This window comes from Rhinopithecus bieti, unplaced genomic scaffold, assembly GCF_001698545.2.
Source record: "Rhinopithecus bieti isolate Rb0 unplaced genomic scaffold, ASM169854v2 scaffold_18548, whole genome shotgun sequence".
NCBI lineage: Eukaryota > Metazoa > Chordata > Mammalia > Primates > Cercopithecidae > Rhinopithecus > Rhinopithecus bieti.
Window position 1 is genome coordinate 789,544 of NW_016809526.1, and position 12,453 is coordinate 801,996.

General features: G+C 48.2%; 1 protein-coding gene across 1 annotated transcript in view; it reads left to right on the forward strand.

Moving 5' to 3' along the window:
* The window catches only part of TULP4 (TUB like protein 4), a 207,653-nt gene extending 196,419 nt beyond the window's left edge, over nt 1–11,234 (forward strand). The window contains 4 exon segments of the mRNA XM_017889635.1: nt 2,620–2,763; nt 5,634–6,146; nt 6,149–8,130; nt 10,570–11,234. Of these exon segments, the coding sequence (XP_017745124.1) occupies nt 2,620–2,763; nt 5,634–6,146; nt 6,149–8,130; nt 10,570–10,686 (2,756 nt within the window). The 3' untranslated portion in view covers nt 10,687–11,234.
* Nucleotides 11,235–12,453: the final 1,219 nt, after the last annotated feature.

Consider the following 12,453-nt stretch of genomic DNA (forward strand, 5'->3'; position numbering starts at 1 on the left):
GGAATCTCAGAGATTTTTTATTTTTTTATTTTTTTATTTTTATTTTTTTATTTTTATTTATTTTTTTCTTTTGAGACGGAGTCTCGCTCTGTCGCCCAGGCTGGAGTGCAGTGGCCAGATCTCAGCTCACTGCAAGCTCCGCCTCCCGGGTTTATGCCATTCTCCTGCCTCAGCCTCCCGAGTAGCTGGGACTACAGGCGCCCGCCACCTCGCCTGGCTAGTTTTTTGTATTTTTTAGTAGAGACGGGGTTTCTCGGTGTTAGCCAGGATGGTCTCGATCTCCTGACCTCGTGATGCACCCGTCTCGGCCTCCCAAAGTGCTGGGATTACAGGCTTGAGCCACCGCGCCCGACCTTGAGATTTTTTTAAATAGCACTGCATTTGAGTTTTTCATTTTGAAGTATCTGAGCTCAAAGAAAAAGAGGAATAAAATGTAAACATAAAACCGACTTAGGGAATCACAATGGACCATCCCTGTACATACTGCAAGTAAATCTTATGATATTTTCAACAACCTGGAAACTCTCTGATGACCACAAAGTCCTGTTGTTCAGTTACTTGTTTGTGCCCTATTGATAGATAAGGTTGATTTTTAATAACCACTGTTTGACTATTGTGATTATTCCCACATTAGTAAGCTGAGAACTTAGCCATCTGCCTATGGTAAATATTGAAAAAGGGAATGGAAGTGAGAATTTACTTAATGGGTCCTTTCATTCTCGGATGTTGAGTAGGTCCACCAATAAGCCAGTAAAGATCGTACAATGAGAGAGCATGTGAGCGCCTTTGAGACAAACGATGGCCTTTTTTTGGGGGGTGCGGGGAGATAGGGCCTGGCCCTGTCACCCATGCTAGAGTGCAGTGGCGCCACCCCAGCTCGCTGCAGCCTCAAGCTCCTGTGCTCAAGTGATTCTCCCACCTCCGCCTGTACTAGCTAGGACTGTAGACAAAGCACATGCCACCATGCCCAGCTAATTTTTTAAAATTTTTGGTAGAGATAGGACTTCACTGTTTTGTCCAGGCTGGTCTTAAACTCTTGGCTTCAAGCCATCCCCCCATCTTGGCCTCTCAAAGTGCTGGGATTACAGGTGTGAGCTACCATGCCCAGCCTGACCTTTTTAAAAATACCATTGTAGTCCATAGAGCTACTTTGTCAAGCTGTAAGAAATTTCCACTTGATTCTATTAATACTAGAGAACAGAAATTAACTATTGGATACTAGAAGATATGTTATATATGGTACCCCATTAAATAATCTTTTCAAAGACAGTATATGGCCCTCTAGTGAACTTAAAAAGTGAGTGCTGTTCCCCAGGTTGGATAATTTGTTTTCTTCAATTAGAATGATCTGGCCCATGAAATTTTTTTGTTTTGAATTTTTGGCATTTTAACAATACACAGTAGATTTTAGGAAATTCACAGGATTCAGAGGGGTCTACAGTAAAAATCTCTGTCATTCTCACCATCAGCCACCTAGTTTTCTTTCCTGGAGGTAACTGATGGTCTTTTTCTAATCCCTCCTAGAATTTTTTTTAAATTGCTTTGTCAATGTGAACAACAAATAATAGCACTTTAATGCATTCATTCTTAAGTCATATGAAACCACACAGAATTTTTAAACCAAAATTCATATTCTCTTTTCTTTGTGGGCAAGAGAGATAAACACATGCATGGGGCCTTTTCTACTGTTGGGCAGGAGAAGTTACCTTAGCCCATACCAGTCCATAGGCCAGCCCTGCAAAGATGCTTGGACAAAGGAGGCCTGCTGTGCCACAGGCATGCTGCAGGTCAGCCGCTAAGTGTTAAGGTGACCGCCATGGAGCTAGAATAAAGAAGCTTTCTGCTACCTGTCTCACAGGAGAGACTACTGAACACAAAAGCAAGTTCACAGGGCAGTTTCGCCCCAACTTTAACTGCTGTGAAGCTTAAATTTAGATTCATTATATTTAAACTTATTTTGTCTCCTCTAAATATTTTAGTTGCAATCTGGGCCTTCTCCTAAATGTCCCTGTTAATCAAATTAAATCTTGAGGTTTTAAAAAAAAACTGTGTGGAAATTCCCTATAAATCTCTATCTTGGTGATTAGATTAAAATTGAAGGCCAAGGCTCCAGCTGAAATGAAGGCTGTTGTTTATTTCTACAAGAAACCATCCCCCCCCCCCCCCCATCTCAACATTGCTTTCACACGGTTCCTGGGTTGCTCAAGCTTCCCTTGTTTGGCACTCTGGTTGTCACAACTATTTCCATTCAATCATCCTTCTGATTGCAAATGAGGTTTTGAAAATATGTTTTATACCCTAGCTCATTCCAAAAGAAATGATTTGTGTCTAAAATGTTTTTGACATTTGAAATGTGTAGTTCTGTAGACAATCCACTGGGAAGGAGGCCAAGCTAGACCAGGAATCTGCTGTTACTGAATCCAGAACCGTGGCTAGTATGGTCGCACTGAGTACTAGGGAGAAATGAAGAGCTCCTCTCGGCCTCTGGACCCTGCCTACACAGATCTGTCTTCTGATAGCAGGGAAACTGCAGTGTGCTCTTCTTCCTGTGACTCCCTTGACACTTTGGCTCTGCTCTGGTGTGTCTCTGTTAACTGTATCCTTCTTTTTCCCCACCAGTAATCTATAAAACCAGCCTCCTGCATCTCCAGCCGCGGCAGATGACCATTTATCTCCCAGAAGTTCGGAAAATTTCCATGGACTATATTAATTTACCTGTCTTCAACCCAAATGTTTTCAGTGAAGATGAAGATGATTTACCAGGTGTGTTCACATACATCAACTTGTTTGTCACGGTCCCTCTGTCAGTGGATCGTGCAAGGGGAACAGAGTGGCAAGTTGTTGAGGTTTCAGTCTGCTCCCTAGGTTCGGAAAAGGTATCCCTGCCTCAGTAAGGTTGGTAGATGTGATGGCATGTCCCAGGGGAAAAGTCACAGGTTGGCACCAGTGTTGGCAGGAGGGGGGCTGCTGGAGCACAGATGGTTACAGTGGCAGCGGTGCCTTGTGTTTGTGCAGCACAGTTCTGCCATCTGGCTTTATCCTCACAGCTATCCTCTTAGTCACGTGTCTGGATTCAGGTAAGTTAGTGGGACTGATTGGTACTAAATAAAATCAGAACTGAGACCCAGTCTCATTGATCAAGGCCAGCCTTCATCCTTTCAATCCCTGCTGAGATACTGTCTCACTCCAGCATTCCCGTGGTGCCCACAGAGTCTGGTTTCTCAAATCTGCCCTGTGTCCAGGACACAAAAGCCTTTACCTGTAACCACCTCTCTTCCACCGCAATCACATGTCTCCGTGCACAGGGGCCTGGCCTGAGTTCAAGATAAAATCTGGTATACGATTTTTAAATTCCAGTTTTCAAATGGTAAATATCAATATATATAGCATCTTAAGTTAATGTGTTTCCCGGCAGGGGGATTCTTAAAGGATCCTATTTTGATTAATGGATTACAGTGAATTCCAGTTATTCTGGCCAGTTAGTTGTGTGTAACTATTTCAGTTGCTAGAGGGTACTTGAAAATAACTTGCTTTTCTAAGTAAAAGACCACCTGAGATTGTACAGATACACAGACTCCTCTACTTCAACTAAGCAGGGCTCTGGAAGTCTCCAGTTTCTGAGCTAGAGGAACCCGGACATGGACCATGACTTCTCCAGTATCTGGATGTCTGTGACCCGAGGGACTGGTTCTCGCAGTGGACATAGAGGGCCACCCATTCCAGCTCAGGCCCTGCTCCTCAGTTGGGCTCTGAACTTGAGGGAATTGTTTACCTTCTCTCAGCCCAATCTTTTTACCTGAAAAAAATGATTTCTACTGCACTTTCCAACAATAGCCATCTTGCTTCTCTGATGATGACCTCTCCTCATGGGTGAGCAAATCTCCTAGGCTTATGTGGTCCTAATAGGCCAAGCTTACAACCACATAAATACCTGTAGTTTGGTGAAGCCTCCCATACCTGAGCTTTCTAGTGCATCCCCTTCTACTTCAGAATCTTGGAATTAGAAGTATCTTTTAAACTTTCCCCTTAACGCTTTCCCTGTTCTCCCAAAATGCGACGAATACAGCCCTCTCCAAGGTTCAGCTGTTGCTGCTGTTGTCCTTATTGTCTGTGGTTCCCAATGAGAGGAGGGAACATATTGTCTCAGGGATTACATTTAATGACGGTGACTCAGCGAAGAAGCTCTTCTTTCTTAAAGGGGAAGATGCCTGCCATCAGTGTTTCATACAGACGAGAGAGCTTCTCGAAGAGGCATCTGAACAGGAATGACAGGAAACCTGAGACAGACCCAAATTTGTGCGGCCAGGGGAGAGTTATGTCTCACTAGGAGACCCCCAAGGAAGGGCCAGCTTAGCTTTTGATAAACTGACTGGCTTGATTCTGTAGTTCTTTTGATGAAAAGTCAGCCAGTGTCACATTTCCTAATCATGGACTAGCTGCCACATAGTACTTACACCATGCCTCAGATTTCTGGATCAGTGGCAGTTTTCTCTAAGGGAAATGCCACAGGGTAGCACAATGGGCCTAGAGGAGCCAATTACAGAGTGCTCAGTGTGCACTTTAAACAGGGCCGTGCAGACAGTGGCTCTGAGCACCTGTCTCTAGATGGCTGTTCAAACACACGCTCTGTTAAACTCTCACTGTGTACAAATAGGATATATTTATAGGGTTTAATTCAGCGTGGTTCTACCTTACATACTATTTGAAATGCTAAAAAGCAGATAAAGGTCAGGCATGATGGCTCACACCTGTAGTCCCAGCCCTTTGGGAGGCGAGGTGGGTGGATCACCACAGGTCAGGAGTTGGGGACCAGCCTGGCCAACAAGGCAAAACCCCATCTCTACTAAAAATACAAAAATTAGCTGGGCGTGGTGGTGTGCATCTGTAGTCCCAGCTTCTGGGGAGGCTGAGGCAGGAGAATCACTTGAACCCAGGAGGTGGAGGTTGCAGTGAGCCGAAATCATGCCACTGCATGCCTGGGCGACAGAGCAAGACTCTGTCTGCTAAAAAAAAAAAGAAAAAAAAAAAAAAAAAAAAAAAAATTAGGAAACGATCCTTCATGTGATACTCAGATTCACTAGAAGATGCTTTTCATTGTTTTTTCTACTACATTTTACATGGTTCTATTTACAGAAATCTAATATGCATACATTTCTTATACACATCTCTTGCGTGACACTTGCCACACTATCCATCCCATAATCATGAATAGACCTAATTCAGAGGCTTAGGCACTGCGAGTCCTCAGTGGAGGTTTTTCCTGTACCATTGCCCTCTTCTTGCATTAAAGGGTGGGCATTTTATGAATATCACCAGTAAAAAGCTTCTTCAGACATTTAATTATCTGTGATGGTGCCATTGAGGCACTGGTGCCAAGTTTAGAAGGTTCAAAAGTGAGCTAGTTGAAAAGTTATAACAGTACCCTTAGCTAACAGACAAGCAGCAGGCTGCCCTCAAGAACCCATCTCACTTGTGTGAGCAGGCCAGCTTTCCCCAAGCAGACATGTCTCTGTCTCTGGCAATTGCATTTTGTTTACAGAAGGAGACTGGATGAGTCCAGATGTATTACTTATCCTGATCTGGTTTAATGGCAGTGTTTTTGTAAGCAGTTCCTTTTTCTAATTTTCTTCCAGTGACGGGAGCATCTGGTGTCCCTGAGAACAGCCCACCTTGTACCGTGAACATCCCTATTGCACCAATCCACAGCTCGGCTCAGGCTATGTCCCCCACGCAGAGCATAGGGCTGGTGCAGTCCCTACTGGCCAATCAGAATGTGCAGCTAGATGTCCTGACCAACCAGACGACAGCTGTGGGAGCAGCAGAACATGCAGGTGACAGTGCCACCCAGTACCCAGTCTCCAACCGGTACTCCAATCCTGGACAGGTGATTTTCGGAAGCGTGGAAATGGGCCGCATCATTCAGAACCCCCCTCCACTGTCCCTGCCTCCCCCGCCGCAGGGGCCCATGCAGCTGTCCACAGTGGGCCATGGAGACCGAGACCACGAACACCTGCAAAAGTCAGCCAAGGCCCTGCGGCCAACACCGCAGCTGGCAGCTGAGGGGGACGCAGTGGTCTTCAGTGCCCCCCAGGAGGTCCAGGTGACAAAGATGAACCCTCCACCCCCGTACCCAGGAACCATCCCCGCCGCCCCACCACAGCAGCACCCCGCCCCCTCTGCCGCCCCACAGCCCCAGTGGATGTGTGTCTGAAGAAGGGCGATTTCTCCCTCTACCCCACGTCAGTGCACTACCAGACCCCCCTGGGCTATGAGAGGATCACCACCTTTGACAGCAGTGGCAACGTGGAGGAGGTGTGCCGGCCCCGCACCCGGATGCTGTGCTCCCAGAACACGTACACCCTCCCGGGCCCGGGTAGCTCCGCCACCTTGAGGCTCACAGCCACTGAGAAGAAAGTCCCCCAGCCCTGCAGCAGTGCCACCCTGAACCGCCTGACCGTCCCTCGCTACTCCATCCCTACCGGGGACCCACCCCCGTATCCCGAAATTGCCAGCCAACTGGCCCAGGGGCGGGGGGCTGCTCAGAGGTCCGACAATAGCCTCATCCACGCTACCCTGCGGAGGAACAACCGTGAGGCTGCGCTCAAGATGGCCCAGCTGGCCGACAGCCCGCGGGCCCCCCTGCAGCCCCTGGCCAAGCCCAAGGGCGGGCCCGGCGGGGTGGTGACACAGCTCCCAGCGCGGCACCCACCTGCCCTGTACACCTGCAGTCAGTGCAGTGGCACAGGGCCCAGCTCACAGCCTGGAGCCTCCCTGGCGCATACCGCCAGCACCTCCCCATTGGCCTCCCAGTCCTCCTACAGCCTCCTGAGCCCACCCGACAGCGCCCGTGACCGCACCGACTATGTTAACTCCGCCTTCACAGAGGACGAGGCCCTGTCCCAGCACTGTCAGCTTGAGAAACCCCTGAGGCACCCTTCCCTGCCTGAAGCTGCTGTCACCCTGAAACGGCCACCCCCTTACCAGTGGGACCCCATGCTGGGTGAGGACGTTTGGGTTCCTCAAGAAAGGACAGCACAGACTTCAGGGCCCAACCCTTTAAAACTGTCCCCTCTGATGCTGAGTCAGGGCCAGCACCTGGACGTGTCCCGACTACCCTTCATCTCCCCCAAGTCTCCTGCCAGCCCCACTGCCACTTTCCAAACAGGCTATGGGATGGGAGTGCCATATCCTGGAAGCTATAACAACCCCCCTTTGCCTGGAGTGCAGGCTCCCTGCTCTCCCAAAGATGCCCTGTCCCCAACACAGTTTGCACAACAGGAGCCTGCTGTGGTCCTTCAGCCAGTGTACCCGCCTAGCCTCTCCTATTGCACCCTGCCCCCCATGTACCCAGGAAGCAGCACGTGCTCTAGTTTACAGCTGCCACCTGTCGCCTTGCACCCATGGAGTTCCTACAGCGCCTGCCCGCCCGTGCAGAACCCCCAGGGCACTCTCCCCCCAAAGCCGCACTTGGTGGTGGAGAAGCCCCTTGTGTCCCCACCACCTGCCGAACTCCAAAGCCACATGGGCACAGAGGTGATGGTAGAGACTGCCGACAGCTTCCAGGAAGTCCTCTCCCTGACCGAAAGCCCAGTCCCCCAGCGGACAGAAAAATTTGGAAAGAAGAACCGGAAGCGCCTGGACAGCCGAGCAGAAGAAGGCAGCGTTCAGGCCATCACTGAGGGCAAAGTGAAGAAGGAGGCTAGGACTTTGAGTGACTTTAATTCCCTTATCTCCAGCCCACACTTGGGGAGAGAGAAGAAGAAAGTGAAGAGTCAGAAAGACCAACTGAAGTCAAAGAAGTTGAATAAGACAAACGAGTTCCAGGACAGCTCCGAGAGTGAGCCTGAGCTGTTCATCAGCGGGGATGAGCTCATGAACCAGAGCCAGGGCAGCAGAAAGGGCTGGAAGAGCAAGCGCGCCCCACGGGCTGCTGGCGAGCTGGAGGAGGCCAAGTGCCGGCGGGCCAGTGAGAAGGAGGACGGGCGGCTGGGCAGCCAAGGCTTTGTGTATGTGATGGCCAACAAGCAGCCGCTGTGGAACGAGGCCACCCAGGTCTACCAGCTGGACTTCGGGGGGCGGGTGACCCAGGAGTCTGCCAAGAACTTCCAGATTGAGTTAGAGGGGCGGCAGGTAAGACCTCAGACTGGGTGGCGCTGTGGGCCCAGGAGGCGAGGGCATCAGTGCCTCGGCCTTCAAGGAGCATTTTTCAAAAGGCCAAATGGGAAATGTGGAAAACAACGAATACCTCTTAGGTGGAGCTCACGGGGTTATGATTTTTAGTCTGCCCACTGCCATCTTGTAATTTTTTTTCTTTTTGAGACGGAGTCTGGCTCTGTTGCCCAGGCTGGAGTGCAGTGGCGGGATCTCGGCTCCCTGCAAGCTCCGCCTCCTGGGTTCACACCATTCTCCCGCCTCAGCCTTCTGAGTAGCTGGGACTACAGGCACGAGCCACCACACCCGGCTAATTTTTTGTGTTTTTAGTAGAAACAGGGTTTCACTGTGTTAACCAGGATGGTCTCAATCTCCTGACTTTGTGATGTGCCTGCCTTGGCCTCCCAAAGTGCTAGGATTACAAGCGTGAACCACCATGCCCGACCCTAATTTTTTTTTTTTTTTTTAAGAAATGGGAGTCTCACTATGTTCAGTCCAGGCTGGTCTCAAACTCCTGGGCTCCGAGCAATCCTTCTGCCTCAGCCTCTCAAAATGTTGGGATTACAGGCGTGAGCCAACACACCTGGCCTGTACTCATATTTGTAAAGAATATGTTTCTACTTCTATTCATTGACTTTTCTGGTTTTGGCATCAGATGGTGACTTCCTAAGGAACGTGAGGGTTAGTTTTGCTCACCCTATGCGCACACACACACACACACACACACACACGTATGCACACAGCTTTTCCTTCCCCATTAAATCAGTGGTCACTGGTTACCTTGTTATGCTAGTCAATAGGACCCACAGCTGAGCCATGTGTTAGAGCTTAGTTACATTTCCTTTTTTGTATACTTTTCTTTCCCTAGACATGTCAACTTCCTGTTTTCTATCTGTTTGCTCGTTTGCCTATTTCTCTGTATATGGAAGTCAATACCCAGTTCTTGAACCAGATGTAACCTCGTGGTGCAGCTGAACCCAGTGGGTCCTAGTTCTTCCCTGCTCCAGCCTGGAAGGGTTGCTCTGTCCTGCTGCCAACATCCCCCTTCACCATCCTGCAAAGTCCCTTCCTCTCTCTACTTAAATTCACGTTTTTGTTAATTCATTCAATAAATGTTATTGAGAACCTGCTGTGTGCCTGGCAATCCTCTAAGCCCAGGGGTTGGCAAACTGGCCTTTGGGCCATTCTGGCCAGCCGCCTCTTTTTGGAACAAAGTTTTATTGGAGCACAGCCACACTCATTCACCTGAGTGTCGTCCCTGGCTGTTTTTGGCCGGACAACAGCAGAGTTGAGGAGTTGTGGTAAAAACCATATAACCCACAAAGCCTAAAATATTTATTATCAGCCCCTCACAGAAAGTTTGTTAACCCCTGCTATAGTACTAGAATCAGGGCAGTGAGGAAGACAGACAGAGATCCTGCCGCTGTGGAGCACACAGGTTGAGGACCAGAGGCGATGAGTGCAGCCTATGTGCTAGGGCGTGGTGCCACTGTCTGATGGGATGTGGGCACAGGAACTGGTGAGGAGGTGGCCACCAAGTCCCTCCCTGAGGTAGCGGCGTTGGACAGTGGCAGTGCTGCTTCTCTTCTGGAGCATCTGGCCTGTTGGTGCTTCTTTCTGCTTTTCTTTGTCCTTTCTACTTCCTACATGAAGAAACCACTTCATTTGGCCTCTAGCATTCCCCCCATTCTTTTTTTTTTCTTTTTTCTTTTAGATTCAGGGGTACATGTGCTTGTTACATGGGCATTACATGCGTAATGGGGGGTGGGCTTCTAGTATGCCCATCACCCAAACATTGGACGTTGTGCCCCCAGGTAACTTTTCATGGATGGAGCTGGAGGCCATTGTCCCCACATTCCAAACCTTGCTTATTGTCTCCATTGTGTTAACATGTTCCTCAGTCCCCTTGTTTCCTACAAACTTGGAGTTAGATATAGAAGCTTCACCAGATTCAGAGTCACTTTTGTTAGCAAAAAGCATCTCATAGACAGTGCTATCTGCTTCCATCAGGAACCATGCAGACCCGGCTGTCGCCTTGCTCGCCTTGTGTTTTTGTTTTGGTTTGGTTTGGTTTTTGTTTGTTTGTTTTTGAGACAGAGTCTCCTCTGTCGCCCAGGCTGGAGTGCAGTGGTGCGATCTCAGCTCACTGCAAGCTTCACCTCCCGGGTTTATGCCATTCTCCTGCCTCAACCTCCCGAGTAGCTGGGAGTACAGGCGCCGGCCACCACGCCCAGCTAATTTTTTTGTATTTTTAATAGAGACGGGGTTTCACCGTGTTAGCCAGGATAGTCTCAGTCTCCTGACCTCGTGATCTGCTCGCCTCAGCCTCCCGAAGTGCTGGGATTACAGGCATGAGCTGTCGCTCCTGGCCTTTTTGCCTTGTTCTGTAATGTCTTTGCTTCCCCTGCCCTCCTCCAGGTGATGCAATTTGGACGGATTGATGGCAATGCGTATATTCTAGACTTCCAGTACCCGTTCTCAGCCGTGCAGGCCTTTGCAGTTGCCCTGGCCAACGTGACTCAGCGCCTCAAATGAAGAGACTGGTGTGGAGAGGAGAGAGATGCAGAGAGCCTTTGGAAGAGGTCTTCGGAGATGCCAGAGGAGCCCTCAAGGGGCCGGATACCTGGGAGGACCAGAAGCCAGCAGTGAAACTGGAAAAGCCCAGCAGGCCCAGGAGAGGGCACTGACCTGTAGTCATCATTTATTTGGTTGGGCTTTATTACCTTTTATTGTCTGTTCTTCTTTTCTTCTTTCATTTCAGTGGCATCTGGAAGCAAAGAGTGCTAGGGACCTGCTGTTCTTTCCAGAAACATAGCTTGGCTGTGGTAATGCTCTACTGGGCCCTTCAGAATGAAGACAGACTGCCTTAGAGCCTGCTATTCTTTCAGATAGGGAGGATGCATTCTCGTGCATTTTCCTCCAACATCACCACTAGTGTAAAAGCAAAAAGCTTTTACAAAACACAGCCCAAAATTCTGAAGATACAGGTTCTTGGGGAACGGGGTGGGGACAGCATTTGATTTACACTAATTATGTTACTCCCCAAAAGGTGACTTAATTAACATCGGCCATTTGGGCAGACACTGTGTTGGACCAACGAAGTAGGATCTTTACAGGGGTGTTCTCACCAGGTAGAAATGTGATTTGCTCATTGAGGATGTTGGGGAAGGGACGAAGGGTGAAGAAGAAACTGCACGTATACACGGGTTCACATCACTCTGCAGACAGCGGTGTGACTCAGCGTATGACTTGTAGCAGCAGTATGAGGGCTACACTCCTGTGCTGAGGATGTTTACATTGAAAGCCTCCACTAGTTTCATCGTATGTCAAAGTTCTGTAGGATCAGTGATGATCATTCAGTATGACTGGTTCTGGGAGAAGGTGAGAGACAAAAATGGAAAGATCCTGGCCTGTGGTAGTGGTAACAGTTTTCTCAAATAATGTGGCAGCAGTCACTAGATCCCCACATGCTGAGAAACAGCCTCTACTCTCTCTGCCCCTTTTACTTTTTAATCTGGAACACATTACTGTAAACGTGATCTTTCCCGTGAGACATCCTGTTCTACGCCTTCCCATTCTAAAAGTGTGGATGAGGCTTGATTTAAAACCACTCCTTTTCTCCTCTTGGCTACATTAAAATTCAGTTGACTACAAATGCTTTCTATCAAATTATAAATGTTACCAAAAAAATGTTAAGTGTTCACCAGGGTATTAAAATACATGAGTATGGTCAAATCTTTGACAAAATTTTCATGATCTTCTTTAAGAAAAAAAGTTGTTTATTAACTGTACAGACTGTTTACTAAGGAGCTAAACCACTGAGAAAACGTTGCTAAAATTATACCTAGGTAGTTGGCTGATCACACTTTGTTAATTGTATAAAAAAAAAACTACCTAGAATATCTCTTCCCACTTCCTCCTCCTCATGAGAACCTGTGGGCAGTGTTCAAGCCCTGAGGACAAAACCCAGTGTTTTTTGTTGTTGTTTGTTTTTGTTTTTGTTTTTTCAGTTATTCTTACCTGTGATGTTGTTTAGGATCAGGCCCTTCTCCTGGGCCTGCTGTGCAGGAGCCTGCACAGGAACTATCTGCTGGTGTTGAGTTCCAAATCTGGATTTTATTTGGAAACAGACAAGTAGAAGATGCTACAGAAAAGTATTTTCAAATGTAAAAGTTTTTTTAATCCCCTGTTTTAGTTAAAAATTACAAAAGAAACCGACCCATTTTTTTTCCCAGAACAAGATGACATGACATCACTCCTGATTCTCTCCAAACCCCAAAGAAATACTGACGAGGTTTTCTG